This window comes from Takifugu rubripes, chromosome 18 (genome assembly GCF_901000725.2).
Source record: "Takifugu rubripes chromosome 18, fTakRub1.2, whole genome shotgun sequence".
Lineage (NCBI taxonomy): Eukaryota > Metazoa > Chordata > Actinopteri > Tetraodontiformes > Tetraodontidae > Takifugu > Takifugu rubripes.
The window spans coordinates 5566052-5581698 of record NC_042302.1 but is presented as its reverse complement, the minus strand read 5'-3'; the positions used below and the strand labels follow the sequence as shown (position 1 = coordinate 5581698).

At 47.2% G+C, this 15647-nt stretch overlaps 1 protein-coding gene and 1 non-coding gene across 2 annotated transcripts in view; both read left to right on the top strand.

The window, feature by feature from the left end:
* col7a1l (collagen type VII alpha 1-like) overlaps window positions 1-15647 on the top strand; it is a 33996-nt gene continuing 18349 nt past the window's right edge. The window contains exons 1-31 of the mRNA XM_029825331.1: window positions 1-201; window positions 3786-3953; window positions 5265-5445; window positions 5527-5686; window positions 6717-6810; window positions 7821-7994; window positions 8194-8348; window positions 9193-9322; window positions 9387-9503; window positions 9622-9777; window positions 10064-10180; window positions 10293-10439; window positions 10603-10722; window positions 10792-10950; window positions 11352-11465; window positions 11551-11700; window positions 11963-12100; window positions 12186-12332; window positions 12459-12578; window positions 12697-12843; window positions 12945-13181; window positions 13288-13427; window positions 13872-13995; window positions 14069-14212; window positions 14284-14465; window positions 14665-14745; window positions 14858-14875; window positions 14957-14983; window positions 15069-15134; window positions 15385-15465; window positions 15553-15579. Of these exons, the coding sequence (XP_029681191.1) occupies window positions 3806-3953; window positions 5265-5445; window positions 5527-5686; window positions 6717-6810; window positions 7821-7994; window positions 8194-8348; window positions 9193-9322; window positions 9387-9503; window positions 9622-9777; window positions 10064-10180; window positions 10293-10439; window positions 10603-10722; window positions 10792-10950; window positions 11352-11465; window positions 11551-11700; window positions 11963-12100; window positions 12186-12332; window positions 12459-12578; window positions 12697-12843; window positions 12945-13181; window positions 13288-13427; window positions 13872-13995; window positions 14069-14212; window positions 14284-14465; window positions 14665-14745; window positions 14858-14875; window positions 14957-14983; window positions 15069-15134; window positions 15385-15465; window positions 15553-15579 (3801 nt within the window). The 5' untranslated portion in view covers window positions 1-201; window positions 3786-3805. The remainder of the gene's footprint in view (window positions 202-3785; window positions 3954-5264; window positions 5446-5526; window positions 5687-6716; window positions 6811-7820; window positions 7995-8193; window positions 8349-9192; window positions 9323-9386; window positions 9504-9621; window positions 9778-10063; window positions 10181-10292; window positions 10440-10602; window positions 10723-10791; window positions 10951-11351; window positions 11466-11550; window positions 11701-11962; window positions 12101-12185; window positions 12333-12458; window positions 12579-12696; window positions 12844-12944; window positions 13182-13287; window positions 13428-13871; window positions 13996-14068; window positions 14213-14283; window positions 14466-14664; window positions 14746-14857; window positions 14876-14956; window positions 14984-15068; window positions 15135-15384; window positions 15466-15552; window positions 15580-15647) is intronic.
* trnak-cuu (transfer RNA lysine (anticodon CUU)) lies at window positions 13445-13517 on the top strand. Its single transcript has one exon. It is a non-coding gene; the product is annotated as a tRNA-Lys (tRNA).

Below are 15647 nucleotides of genomic sequence, written 5' to 3'. Positions count from 1 at the left end.
ACACCTCCTCTCTCACTCAGACACACACACGCAGAAGGTTATCTGTCATAACCAACCACCGCAGGAATACAACATCAGCCCCGCACTGCTGTCACACTCGGATGAAAGTTTTGCCTGTAGTTTAGGGGGTATTTCCCCCCCATTGGCTGTCAAGAGGTTGCCTGGATTTGGAAGATAATGATGATTCTCTTGTCTGCAGTGGTAAGTCAGACCCACATGGGCCTGTTTCAGAACTCTGGTGAACTTTGAGGATGTGTGTGTGTGGGGGGGGTGGTCTGCATTGCAAAAACAGGAATAAGAAATGAGTCTTACACGTGTGTGGAATCTGCTGAAGTGACTGAACCAAACAGGCTGTTTGATGAGACGGTCTCTCTCTCCTATCGACCTCCAGCGAAATGCAGAGTGATTTAAAGGCAGCATCCCGACGCACACCTGAAAGTTACCGCACCAAAGGCTGCAGCTATCAGACGCCGCACTTCCGAGCCGCCTGCGTTATTTTGCACCGTTACCGTTTTTCCACCTGTGGGGGATAATCCATCCTGCGGAGTGTTGAAGTGAAAAAGGCCATTATGTAAAAGAAAAACGCTGAAACGCACAGTCAGACTTGCGAGGTGTGAACGTGCGAGGGGGGAGTCAATGAGATGGGGACAGGGGGGGAAGCCAGGGTTGGTTCTGCACCCTTATTTAATCCTGCAGAAGTGGGGCAAAAACCACCAACGGGGCCAGAATAGACACAATCGGACGCTGGGAGGGCTCGTGTTCTTGGTGTGGTCTGATGATGAAGGCTCTTGTCACCGTTAGATCTTCACAGGCACGTCTGTGTGTTCAGGATTAAGATTCTAGGCTTCACACGGAGGGTTTGAGCTAGTGTTCACGTAGTTCTTTCACTTAATTTAACTACCTTCAATATGTGCGGGGGCTTAATCCGGAGAGCATTTATAGGTCTTTATGCTATTTTCCACAAAACAATTCATTTGATCCTACTTGACAGCTGCTTTCCGGTTCAGGCTGCGGCTCCTTTCGCTAGATTTAGCCTTAAATCTGAGTCGCTGCTGTACGAGCACACGTGTTGAAGCCAACACAACCGGCATCTCCTGTGCGGGACACACAAAAACGCACACTTTTCTCGTGCTCAGTGGCAGAAAATCGTTCCTCCAGTCCAGTTAACATGTTCTCAGGTCCCTGAATGAGCGCCTCAGTACATCCATGATCACGTTTTTTCACTTACTCACCATCCAGTGAGAGACTCGTTTGGCTAAATTCTTCAATATTTTTTGACGTGTCGTCTCTTTCGTGCACGAGGCGAAGAATATATTTGGGTCACATCCCTAATCAGGTCCTACTTATTCCGTCCAATGTTGTGCCTGAAGATATTTCTGACGCAACTGGACCAAAGGAAGAGTTAAAATGTTTCCTTTAGACTGAGGTTTGGACGTGCCAGAGCCCTCGCCAGAGGACAAATACTACGGTGTGCTCAGTCATTCATCAGATCACAGGATTGTCTTCTCCAGGTACGTGCAGAGGCAGATCGGAGCCCAGCACTGGTATGTGAAGAGCGGATTTTTCTTTTTGTTTTTTTTGGGAGGGAGCTGTGTTGCATTCAAGTTGAAGCTCTGCCAAAACTAACTTCCTTCTGTGGTTGTTAACCAGTCAAGCTGATGGGACCAGGCGTAGGAATGTGCTGGAAGCCTCATGGACGATCTCTTCTGGGATTAAACTAGATTAGATGGACAGAATGTGGGCGTCACACGCCAGTTGTTACGTCCCCGTAAACGTGTGATTCTCTAATCAGGTTTCATTGGTTTTCAAATGGGATCTGTTAATGATCCCTCCGACAGTGAGTTCCAGCTGAATTCTTCCGGCTCCTCATCGATTGTGCTGACTGAAAGAGGCGTATTTGAAGCAGCGGGTTTAAATTTACATACCTGAAGCAAGATCCTTGCGCGGAGTTCGAAACGGGCCGTCCAGCAGCGTGATTGGACAATAGGTTGCCGTAATTGCAGCTCACTTTCAAACTTAGCTTCCCTTAATATCACTTCGCAGTCTGTCTGTCAAAAAAGAAGACTTTTCTCAAATTATTTTAATGCCCGAACATCACATTTACTCTCAGGAGCGTTTTATTCCTCCGTAGACACTGTAAAGTGCAACGATGACCTGATGTGAACTTCCATGTTCTTTTTTCGACAAGGAAACGTTCAACTCGCATCGTTGAGTTTCACATTGCACCAACTTGCAACAAAAGCCGGGACAATCAGGACAATTATTCAAATTAGCATGCACAGTAGAGCTGAAACTTTCATTAAATTTGAGGGTTTTGCATCTGTGTCCCCAAAAAAAGGTTATGAAATGAAACCAATTGTGAATTAACTTAAGATCTTCATCTTTAATTTGAAAAAGAATTAACTTATTGTTCAGGAATGATGAAAAATGGCATTTTATACACGGTACTTAGATCTCCCAACCATTTTAGCTGCTGCATTTGTCTTTTGTGGAGCATCTCAGCATTAAACTGAGGTCTTCAGGAATGAATGGCCAAAGCTGTTAAATGATAAATGCCGTATTCGGTGAGCCAGCATCCCTCCAACAGGCCCCTGCAGCAGAGGAAGAAGGAAACTCTTCCTTCCAGGAGGCTTAAATTGTGCTTCAACACCGTCCGTATTGTGCGTTACTCTACCGAGGGAGTAGAGGGAGAGATCCAGCCAAAAAAACACAATAACAGCAGCCATGGATGTTTATTTTTTAAACAGGAACAAAGTCAAAGTGTTTGTGCTGGCTGGCAGGAGTCATGAACTCACATTACTGTGCGGTGAAACGGTGGGCAGGTTGAAAATGTTAATTTCCTTTTCCCGTGCACTAAAACACAAGAGGTAATAAGTACAAATAAACCCAAAGAGCAACACCGCCTCTCTGCAGATTTGCCTGGGAGCTACATATTTTTCTAATTACACAAACCATAAGCAATTAGTTATACTGTCTTGGGCTTACTTTCATTAAAAATTTGAGTGGTTGAGCCGCGCAGACCCGAATGTGGAGCGGTTACAGTAATTGTCTGAGGCAGGTGCACGATGTCCAGAGGTTCGCACGCAGCCTCCACTGCCGGGAAGTCATAAAAGAGATGCATTTATCTCTTTTAGTAATAACTGTGTATGGAGCAAAGATATGTGACACAGGAAGTGAGAGCCAATCGTTCCAATTCCACCCAGGGAGGAGGCTGCAGGGAGCAACAAGCCCCTCTTGCCTCTAAAAGAACTTCTCCCAGACTTATTAAGAAAGGAAAATGCAAAACAATTCGGAGCAAATATTCTTTCCATTGATCCAGAGTATAAGCCTATTGATCAGTTGGCGCTATCCCGAAACAAACCCGGCGTTGCAAGCGAGCTATAATAAACTTTAATGTCCATGTATGTCCATAATGTTTTGATTTCCCAGTAACTGCCTTTAATGGCCTTTATATTTGAAGGTTTAAAAGCCAGCTTGATGCTTTTATTACTGCGGTGCCATTTGGATCTGTTGCAAAATGGATTACCGAGAGAACTGGTCCGCAAATGTAGCCGCGCAGCAACAGATGCATCACGCGGACCCTCGGTATAAACAATTTAATGATCGCGCAATCAATAGCAGGGGAAACAAGGTTATGTTCAAATGAAACCACGTTGCAGGGGCTGAGTTTTCGAAGGCGTGGCCGCTCCAGCCTCTGCGTATCAGCTACAGTTTGATTCTTTATTATCTTCGTGGTTGGTTATTAGCGCTAATGACTTTGTCCTACTTCATTTGTGTATTCTCAGAGAGGAAGAAGGAAGAATTGATGACGGCAGAGGGGGATCCAGGAAGGGCCACAGCGACGAGAAGAACCGAGAGGAGGAGGAGGAGGAAGAGCATGGGTCACTCCTACGTGTGGATCGTTTTACTGTCACTTTCTTTCTCCCAGCAGAGCATCGCAGCACAACCTGAAGGTGCCGACGGATGTTTCAGCATCGCATGCATGCACGTTTATCATGCGGCATAATGTACTATTTATTTTCCAGCTTTACGGCACGTGCGCACAAAGCAACAGGGAACTAGTTGAATCTGCTGCCCCCGTGTGGCCGAGATCATCAAGCTGCACAATATTCATTGCACACAGTTTGGAATCATGAAATTTAAATGCTAAACCTGCACAGTAGAAACAAGGCTGGTAGACCTGATATGCGACAGATTACTCATACAAAACACAGGAAGTGCAAACGACCAAGCAATTACTTGAAAAATTTGGGAATAAATGATCGCTCCGGAGCTCCTCTCCGATCTGTTTCTCCTTAAAATCCAAACCTTTGGCTTCATACTGCTGATGCTTTGCAGTTTTTCCTCTTGATCTTGTTGGAGCTGCAGTTTCCTGCAGCAGGCTGAGGGTTATATCTAATGCATTAATCAATGGTGATCCAACACTGGTGCAGATATGCTATAAGCAAACTACGCTTAATCCCCCCAGCGTGATTGGCGCTCTTACCCGCCTGGCAGGCTTGACAGACAGCCTGGTTCTTTTCAGGTTCCTGCTTAATGCACGTAGTTGAACGAAATAGTTCCGCGGCTGGTCGAGAGGACGCCGAGAAGCACCCCGCAATGTTGGATGGTGGACTGGACACATATGTCCCTCTGAGTGAGCGCTGGGGCTACAGCCAAAGGAAACGGGGCGAGATAATAAAGGGAAAGCTCTGTAATGGGGCAGACGCCAGCAGAGGAGCTGAGTTATGGCTTACAGAAGCGAACGGCGGTGGCCATCCAGCAGAAAGGCCAATCAATGCTGTTGTCGCAGTGGGTTATTGCATGTGTAATGCCAAGGCGTTGACTGGAGCGGCATCAGCACTCGCAGCAGATTTAAGCTTTCATCAATACAGCCCTAATGCACGCACCCATAGGTCTGTGTACACGTCTTCAATCAATGGGAAGGCTGTTTCCCGCCCTGCGTCTGACCTTTCAACCCTCATTCTCCCCAGCAGATCAGGATGTTAGAAGGGAATATTTGGACTCACTGATTTGGACCCCTGATTTTGGGCTGTTTACGCTGTTATTCTCCCCGTTCCTCCTCATTGCTGTAGTCAGGTTTTATCTTTGGAGTGCCCAGAATATTAATAGTCTCTTCTGCTCACTTGCGTCTCATTAAAAATTCAGGGGGATTTGTGCAGTTCTCCTGCAACATTAAACACAGCAGAGCAGAGCAAGACTGCGATCTGGTGGTTACCGTGAGGAGGAATGGGGGGGGTTCACTCTTCTTTTGCTTCTCTCAGCGTGCAGGACGGTGGCGCAGGCGGACATTGTGTTCCTGGTAGATGAGTCATGGAGTGTGGGGCCGAGCAGCTTCTCCCATGTCAAGGACTTCGTTTCAGCCATCATCACCAGCTTCAAGGACAGTGTGGTGGGGAGTGAGGGGGTCCGCTTTGGGGTCACGGTCTTTGGGGACGTCCCCAAGTAGGTCCAGAATACGCACAACTGTACAACCAAAGTGACTTAAAACTGTGGAAAATGATCTTTCCCCATCTTCCTTTTCAGAATGAGGATCGCTTTGACAGACTACAGCTCACTGGAAGAGGTCCTGAGGGCCATCAGAGATCTCCCCTACGAGGGGCGATCCAGGAGGATCGGTGACGCCCTGGCATTTCTGGTCCATCAGGTCTTCAGCCCTGCCATCAGTCGCGACCACACCCCGAAGGTACCTTGGGGTGGGGTTGGAGCTCAACAGGGAAAAACAAGGAAATAATGAACTCGAGATTAGAGCCCGTTTTTCCAAAGAGCGCCGCTTCCAGCAGGCTGCCCACATGGCTGGAGGAGTTCGTCTTTCCTTGGTAGCACCATAAAACCACCTCAAAAACAAACTGAATAAACAGTCGGACTTTATGCTGGCAAGGAAAACAGATTATATTTGAGATGAACTTAAGTGGGAACAAAAGGAGCTTCGAAATGCTCATTTTGGAGCAGTTTCCTCCAAATGAGCCTTGCCCACATTGTGCTCATGAAATTAGTGTTGTGTCTTATGACAGGGCAACAGTCTGTAATTACAGCCAGTAGAATCCTAATTAACCTCGCGCTGTAATTGCCTTGTCAAATATCCAAACGCAGTCCAACAGCTCCAACAGTCAGACCCCGTGGCGCCTGCAGTTGGAATTCCCGTCGTGTCTCCATCCAGCCGCGTGCTCGCAGATCATCTTGCAGCAGCGCACTTGATGGGAGGAGACGGCGGATTGAGGATTTGGGCCACGATATTGAACTGTTCACCCAGAGCTGGTGAGGAGGAGCCGCGGCCTCGCATTGATGCCGCAGCCTGCCCCACATCTTGACTGACCAGGGATATAAATTTAACGCACAAATCAATTTCCCTTAATCGGCAAATTATCTGAGATCAAGGATCCTTGAATCCCACTTAGAAAGTATTTATGAATTTAAGTATGACTGATCTAGGTCTTCTGGGCAGAGGTAGGTCCGTCTGTAGGGGCCTGGGCTGAGACATGACAGGTTGTTGGTTCAATCCCCTGTCTGGACAGACCATGGAAAGTGGTTTTGTTTGTGGGGGAGATCCCAGGACCGACCCAGGACCGACCCAGGAGTCATAAGCAGTCAAGAAAAAGAGTTAAAATAAGTCTGCCAGGCTCCTTGTAGAGAGGGATCCCTGTCAGGTTCTTCCATATCGAAATATTGGTTTGCAAATCAAATATTTGTGTCATGACCTTCATTTATTGAACCAGATTGCAGTTTTGATCACAAACGGGCGCTCAGACGACCCGGTGGAGGCCGCAGCCAGACTCGTTGCCGACAACGGGATTTCCCTCTTCGCAGTCGGTAAGTGCCGACCGGAGTATTGGCAATTCCTTCGACATCCCCGCTGCAGCCGGCCCTCCCATTTTTTTCTTTTTATCTGAGATCTGATGGCTTATCTGTAGTGTTTGCGGTTAGAAATTCCTGTCCTGTTCATTTGAATTCATTGGAATCAGGGAGGGTGTTGGCGAGCGCCTGCGAAAATTGTTGTTTTTGAGTGTCTGGAAGCACTCGTGCAGGCAGAACAATATCTACCATCTATGTGTGTAAGAATAAGTGAGTGGTAAATTTCCCTGCTGCACTATCTCTATAAAAGTAACATTTCTGACATTGTGAGTTGAATAAGCAGGTTCCCCTCCCCCAACACTCCCTGCTCATGAATATATACTCATTTCTACTCAGACATTTACTTAGACACCATAAGTTCTTCTCCTACTGATTTGCATGAACACACAAGACTGCAACTTCTCCCTCTCAACGAGGAGCTGTACAATAATTACTGCTCATTAGCCGATGGTGTTCTAATTGCAGTCATTTTTCACGAGGCTTTTCATTGTCCCCATCTCCACCTCTGACACTGAAATCTGCTCCCCCATTCATCACTCTTGCTGTGTAGCTCCGTTTTCAAAATCAACATGTCCGTAGAGGCTCTGGAGCCACCTGATATCAGTGGCCCCAGCGTGCATCAGAAGTATCCAGAAACACCCGCACTTTGGTGTTTTTACCTTGGTCCTCACTTTAAAATTCTTGTTATAACTGGGATTTGGTTAGCTGGGAGTTTCAGACCTCCCCTCCCCACATTAACATTCAGCTCCTGTCCTGTGAAAGAAGGTTTGATCGATCTCTGTACTTGTACTGGATCCTGCAGGATGACGCGGTGCAACACCTCCCTCTAGTGGTGGAACGACACATTGCATATAACTTACAATTAAACATTCATTATGCAAATTGGATTTCAGATTGTTCTTCTTGCCTGACGCATCTGCTTTGTGCCTCTACTCTGTTATTGTTTTCTCCTCGGATCCTATGACCAGGTGTTGGGGGAGCTGATGAGTCAGAGCTGAGGAGGATCGTGTCGGAGCCACGTGAGGAGCATCTGCTGCTGGGCACCCACTACTCTGCCCTTGAAAACATTCTGGCCAGACTGTCTCGCAGAGTGTGCATCACTGCCTCTGAACCTCCACGTCCTGTGAAAATATCCCCGACTGGTGAGTGAGTAAACAAGGCAGGGCGAGAGCAGAGAAGCCAAAGCAAAGTTTGATTTTCATCACTCTTAAACAGCTTGAGGAAATGTGAAGATCGTTGTTAAAATGGAATGTATTGCTCTATAAAGAACTTTTATAACACATCATGATATTTTAAATGTATTTTCTCTTGAGTATCTGTGTGTCTCTGTGCCCTTACTAGTCCAAGTGAGGGTGGTGGGCCCCAGAGACCTGCAGGTTAGCGAGGTGGGCCACAGTTCCCTCAGACTGACATGGAGCCACGCCACCAGTAACGTCAGAGGATATCGGCTCCTTGTCACCCCTCTGGGCACCAAGGGACACCTCCAGCAACGACAGGTCAGAGCCCGCACCTGGCCTTGCACGCCATCGAGAAAATCCAGCAAAACTGTTCCCGTCGCTGTCACAAACCGCAATCGCTTGAGTAAATGCTGCTTTTAGACTTTAAAGCCTGATGGCAAATGGCAGAGGGAGAGTAGAACAAGGGACAATCATCTGGAACTGAGGACTGCGCCGGAGACGGATGTGTTTCCACCTCTGGGAGGAGCAGCACGCCGACAGAGGCTTCTCAACAAGACTCTTATGTGCTTCTCATGCTTTGTCCTTGAGTGTAACCCCCCCATGTTTCCATGATGATTGTATGAGCTTTTATGGCTTGTCCGTCGTGGTCCAGCTTCATTTCCATAAGACGTTTGACTAAACCGTGGTGGAAACAAAGCACTCGGGCACTGGCTGTTGCAGAAACTATTGGTAAAATGTCCAAATTTATCCCCTCTGCAGCAGTGCAGATTTTCTCTCTGGAACATCTGCATTGATCATGTGTCTGGTATCAGGCTGTGCGTCCGTATGAAATGCCAGACACTGTGCTGTGTATTGATGTATTGCGCCGTCTGTGGGGCTGGGGCATCAGACAGATTTGTCTTTGCACGTGTTCTCACAGTTCAGCTCTTCTCCAGATGTGGGTCATCATTTATGCTGAAAATGACAGCGAGAGGATCAGAGAGACACGCCACTGCCTGCAATTGATAGCTCTAACGCCGGCTTCTGCTGGAAGCAGAATATTTTTGTATTATGACACCATTCGTGCCATCGATTCGTCAAATGAATGTAAAAGTATGCAAAGTAAAAGTTAAAAAAAAAACCCATTTGAAGTCTGTTGAGTTCTGCTTCTTTTGTGTGACAGCTGGATCTTCAAGCAGACGTGAGCACGACGGTGGTGACAGACCTAAGTCCAAAAACGGAATATTCCCTGACCGTCTACGCCGTCTACCCCGGTTCCATTGGAGACTCTGCAACCGTGTCCGCGCAGACAAGTGGGTGCTGCACATTTTGAAATATACAGCTGCTCCTGCACGTCAACTGTACTTTGTCTTTCAGCGCCGTTGCCTCAGGTGTTAAATTTCCGTGTCATTGAGGAGGGTCTGTTCTCTCTGCGTCTGGGCTGGTCGTCCCCCCCAGGGAAGATTAATGGTTTCAAGATCCTCATCCCAAAATGTATGTTGAAATGATGCAGTTATAATGATGCAATTCAACTCGTTTTTATCAAGCATAAAGAACCAATGTGACGTTTGCAAAATGTGATTGTGACCCATGAAATATTATTGACCTGCAGCTGACCGACCAGGGTTTATTTATGAGCAGCTGCTTCCTGGAGACACCTCGTCACATGTCGTTGACAGTCTTGAGGAGGATAAAGAGTACACTGTCAGTATTTTTGCTATTTACCCCCATGGACCAAGTCAACCAATTTCATTAGTGGGCAAGACGTGTAAGTATATTGCCCATTTGTTGCAAATATGTGGATTGATTGACCTTACACACTAATCTAAAATATATAACATTTTGGTTACTTTAAGCTCATAATTTTCTTAATTAAACAAGATTTAAAAATAACCTCACATATGTGAAGTGTAGTACTACACTATTTCCACAAGAGGGTGCTATCCACCGTTACGCAGATAGCTTTTAGCTCAGCACTGTGGTGTTATTATTAATAATATGAGCTGTTTTGTGTGGTGTGCTTTTGTGAACATGTGCTTATTTGTTTGTTACAGTAAAGCTGGTACCAGTTAAGAAATTCCTGGTCCAGAACGCCACCACTGACACAGTCCAAGCAAGGTGGACCTCAGTAAAAGGTGCCACAGGATACCGGCTAACATGGCAATCCTCAGGTACTGTTGATGACTCTTCTCGAGCCTTGCACGAAAACAAGTGAGAGGAAAACAAAACCAAAAAAATACTCTTTAATTTATTAATTATCCATATACACTTTGTTTCTTCCAGATGGACACATAGAGAACATAAACCTGGGTGAAGCGTTTAACTTCTATATGATCCAGGGCCTTAGCCCAGGCACTGAGTACACCACTACCATCAACCCCATCTTTGGAGACACAGAAGGGTCTATCACCACTGCCAACATCAGGACATGTAAAACTCATGCACGCAAAGAAGTGCAAATAAGAACGCTGACTATTTAAAGTTGAAAAGAAAGCACAATGTTTGTGTGTGTGTGTGTGTGTGTGTGTGTGTGTGTGTGTGTGTGTGTGTGTGTGCATGCGTGCGTGCGTGTGTGTGTGTGTGTGTGTGTCAGTGGAAAGCAGCACAGTACAGACTTTAAAAGTGTCTTCTGTGAGCACCAGTGCAGCACTCATCTCGTGGAACAGCGTACCAGGAGCTACGGGATACAGACTGGCCTGGGGACCCACCTCAGGTGATTTTACTCATCCTGCAGACACAGACATCTTTGCTACACTGTGAATGTCAACGTATTTCTCATCAGAGTTCGTCGGTCGTGACCGTCCCAGGCAGTTGGCTCTGAACGGCAGCACCACAGAGTACCATTTAAAGAATGTGGCCCACGACACGGAGTATGTCCTGACTCTCTACGTGCTGTTCGGATCTGTGGTGGGACCTGGAGTCTCTGCAACCTTCAAAACCCGTGAGCAACAATGCAGACTCATCTCACGTGCACAGAAAGCCTCGTCCATAGTGGAACAAGTTATTTAAAAAACTTGATTAATTTGAAGTTGGAGGACTTAGCTTTACATTTGCATTGGGTGTTATAAGATGCAGTGATGTGTTGCTCAACACGCAATAAATGAATGAGGAACCTTATATTTATTTTAATTATGAAGGAAATATATGCTGAAGCGCTAAAACAAAAGCTCACCTGCACCTAATCTACGGTCAGAAGGTGTCTTTTCCGCCACTGCTGCAGATTTTGCCACTAGAGGGCAGCAAAGACCAGGTCTTCAGTCACTGTTGCGTTAAAGAAGCCCATTCAAAATGTCCCTGAATAATTAACTGGTGATAAATATTTTAATTATTTCCTCTTTTCAGCTCCACTGGGCTTTGTGTCCAACTTCAAGGTGACGTCTTACACCAGTAGCTCCATAGCTGTTGAGTGGAGTCCTGTTGCTGAAGCGGCTGAGTACAAGCTGTCTTGGAATACTGGTATAAAATCATCTTTGGGTTTGCATTTATTGATTTTAACCACCCGACACAATTTATTTGTTCCATCTAACCTGACTTGGTCCAGGGGGAGCCAAACCTCAGTTCACCTACCTGGACCGCAGCGTTCTCTCCCATCGAATTGGGAGCCTGAACCCAAAGTCTCCCTATGACATCACTATCCGTGCAGTGTACAGCAACTCGGAGGGTCCAGAATCCTCTTTAGCTCAACTCACAGGTACAATCATGACTTATGTTTAGATCTAGATAGCCGCGAGCTACGACATCATCAAAGCCTTGTCTTGTCTCGTCTCGGCCTGACTTGGAAGTGATGTATTTTGGTCCTGCCCTTCCTGTCGCTGTCAGTTACCGAATGTGTCACCACGGTTGCGATCCTCATGTCAAAATTCCTGTTGCAGCTCCCTGACAAACAATAGATTGAGTTTCAAGTCGGCCCAGTTAGCTGGGAGATAGGATAATGTTGTTGTTTGATATTCCAGCTGCTGTCTCAGACACAGGACCCGTCCCAAGAGTGAAGGAGGTGAAGGTTATGGATGTCGGAATCAACTCGATCACCTTATCCTGGAAGAACACGCCGGGAGCGTCGGGGTACAAAGTCTCCTGGATCCCCTTCCTGGGTGCGGAAGCATACATATTGTGATTATTCTTGACAAGGACTGGACGGGCATTTTACATCCTTTCTGATAACTTTTGCTGCTCCAGGAGGTGAACAGAAGTCCCACGTGGTGTCTGGAGCGTCACACAGCTTCACCATTGACAATCTACGGGAGAGCTCAGCTTACAAGGTCCAGCTCTCCGCCATGGTGGGCAAGCGGGAGGGAAGCCCAGTGCTGGTCACTGCCCGCACCTGTGAGTCTCCTGTCCTGTTTTCTTGGGGGAAAATTTCTGACGTTTTGGTTATGGCAACCATATCAAAGGGACGTTTATATATTCTAAGCGTAAAATTTCATTGAATGTTCCCTCACGCTGTTTTAGTGGATCTCCCAAAAGTAAACAGCTTTGCAGCACTGAACACCACGCACAGCAGCGTTACGCTCAGCTGGACACCAGTGACCGGCGTGTCTGGATATCTCCTCACCTGGAGGCACATCTCAGGTCAGAGGAGGAGTGATACACGAGTGTTTGATCTTGCCTTATGGGCGACCTGATAAGAGTGACTCCATGTAACAGGAGGATGACATTTCCAGGCAATAAAAGGCTCCTTTTTTTCCAGTGTTGGAGACTAAATCACAGAAATTGGGTCCCAGCTTCACCGTTCATAAGATCACTGATTTGCTGCATGACAGGACTTATATTTTTACCATCAGACCCTTGTATGGAGAAGTGGAAGGTCCTATAAGCACGGTATATCAAAAAATAGGTAAGACGTTACAGAAAGGATTTCAGTCTTGGGAGCCGTTTTGGGTTTCAGGGCATCAGTATTTTTTCAGGGGCCTTTGTCACATCATTTCTACTTCCCAGAAGGGCAGGGTCCTCCAACGGTGACAGCCCTGCCTGTGCCAACAACAGAGGCCCCTCATGTCACTCACACTGCCACCAGGACCACCGAGCATACGACCACAACTCCAGTCACTGAATCCAGGACAACACAGAAGCCTCGGGGTCAGCCACGGGTCACTCAGTCCAGAGGAGGAGGGGAGACATCAGACAGATCGACCACATCCAGAGTGGTGGAGACAACAACTGAACAAAGACCAGGTATTCTGGCTTCTGATTTATGCTCTGTGTGGTGGGATTATACAGCACCAGCTGCATTAAAGAGTATCTCTTAGGAAGTATATGAGGACCTGTTTTGTTTCCTCAGTGTGTGGACAGAGCAAAGCAGACATCGTGTTCCTGGTGGATGAGTCCTCCAGCATTGGCCCAAACAACTTTGTCAAGATAAAAGACTTCATATTCCGTGTTGCCACCTACTTTCCTGCTATTGGCCCTCAGACTACACAGGTTTGTCATCCTAATGTGCCCGGCTAGCTCAGTCGGTAGAGCATGAGACTCTTAATCTCAGGGTCGTGGGTTCGAGCCCCACGTTGGGCGCTGCTGTGATGTCTACGGATTTCTTCTTATGTCTTAAGCTACTGAGACAGGCTCTGCTAAACTTGAACAGCACAGCATCAGAATTATGCAGTTTTCAGCATCTAATAATGAAGGATTACTGCTACTTTAAAGTCACCTGCATGCAAGTAATTATGAATAATAGTAGCTGTTAAGTTGGCGGTGGTATGGCCGGTACTGTTAACGTCACGAGGCTTGTGATTACCTGAGCGCCTGAGCTGTAACATAATAACCCAAATCAGCCACCTACGAGGATTACAGTAAATATACGGCTGCAGCTAAGCTGCTGTTCACGATTGATGATGATGAGCCTTTTCTCCGTTAATCCCCCCTCAGATCGCAGTGGTTCATTACAGCGACGATCCTCGAATCGAATTCCGTCTCAATGACTTCAAGGACAGAAACTCTGTTCTCAGGGCGCTCAGAGGGCTTCGATACGTAGGCGGCAACACCCGGACAGGCAAGCAGCACGCCCCAGAAGTACAAACCCGCATGTCATCATTAGACGTCGCCTAATCCGCCCTTTCAAATAGGAAAAGGCATCAGCTATGTTGTGGAAGAACTGTTCCAGGAGTCCCTGGGGATGCGTCCAGAAGCCGCCCATGTCCTGGTCCTGATCACCGACGGCAGGGCCCAGGATAACGTGGTGCCACCTTCACGAATTGCACGTGCTCTTGGTCAGTGTGTGTTTTAAACCTCCCACGTGTCTTGCGCGGAGCATCACTTCAGCTCTCTGTGCTTTCTCTAGGAGTCAGCGTCCTGGCGGTGGGAGTGTCGAACGCAGACATCGAGGAGCTGCATAGAATAGCTGCGCCTGCCGGCTACAAGAACATCTTCTACTCGCCGACCTTCGACGACTTCCCCTCCGTCGAGAGAGACTTCATCAGCAGCCTCTGCAGCGAGGAGCTCCTCTCTGAATTCAAAGTCGAGGCAAGAGAGGAAAATGTTTCACTCACAACATAGCAGATGCACCATGTTTAGTTGTGGTGTCCAACGAGCAGGTTATTACTGTCCAAGCACACGTGTCCTCCACCTCACGTCAGAGTCGTGTCCTTATTTCGTGACTCGTGTCACGACGTGCCCGTCCAGTCCCTAATGAGTCCCTTCCCCCCTCGCTTCACACTTTCAGTCCTCTCTGTTGGACGCTCCCACTGAAAGCCCAGACGAGCTGCTCCAGCCCCGGGGCCCGTGTCCCTCCCGGTGCGCGAAGGTGGGTTCCAGCGTGACTCATCGGTCGTCGTGAGAGAAACAACTCAGCGGCAGAATATAGACGATGATCAATATGATCTTTGATTTTTGTCACCTTTTCTTGCATCTTTCAGGGCCAAAAAGGGGAAAAGGTGGGCCGATGCAACAGTTTGTAGGTCTGCAGTAATGAATCCAAATGTCTGTTTATTTGTTTGTTGCTCTCATCCCGTCAGGGAGATGGGTTCGGTCTTGGAAGTCTGGTAAGTTGTACGATGCTTCCACACACTCACAGCCTCGGTGTCCACATGTCTTACTGTTATTATTAAAAGTGTATTTTTCTTTTAGAGATTCAGGCAAAAGGGTGGACCGTATGATCCTTTTGATTCCTTTAAAGGACAACCAGGAGAAAGAGTAAGAGCATTCGCTTTCCATGTTTGGTCCCTCGCTCTGTTTCGCCCTCATCCTTCCCAGCCGTTACAGTAAATACTAACATGGCGGCTGCATTCCCAAAAATCTGATTTATCAACCTGTTGTTGTCATTAATCTTTCATTTGTATCGTATCTATTCCACTAACCCCCCTGCTACGGGGCCCGAGTGTTGCATTGATTACCTGTGATGTCATTTATCTTAAGCTCAAAATGTAATGCTTGAATATAACAGGGGCCTCCTGGAACAGATGGTGTCCCTGGGTTGCCAGGGCGACCAGGGAGAACTGGACCTCCAGGTCCTGGCGGCCAGCGGGTAACTGAATTCCTAAACACGTAAATCTCCCTCTGATGTGGTTACTCTTCAAGTTCAATCGAGATTATTGCCTGTTCTTTGTTTCAGGGCCTTCCGGGCACTCCGGGGGATTTGGTAAGATACGCCTCCCTCCCCAAACGTGGGAGTTTGGGATTTTGTTTCTAAAACCAGGTGAAATTATT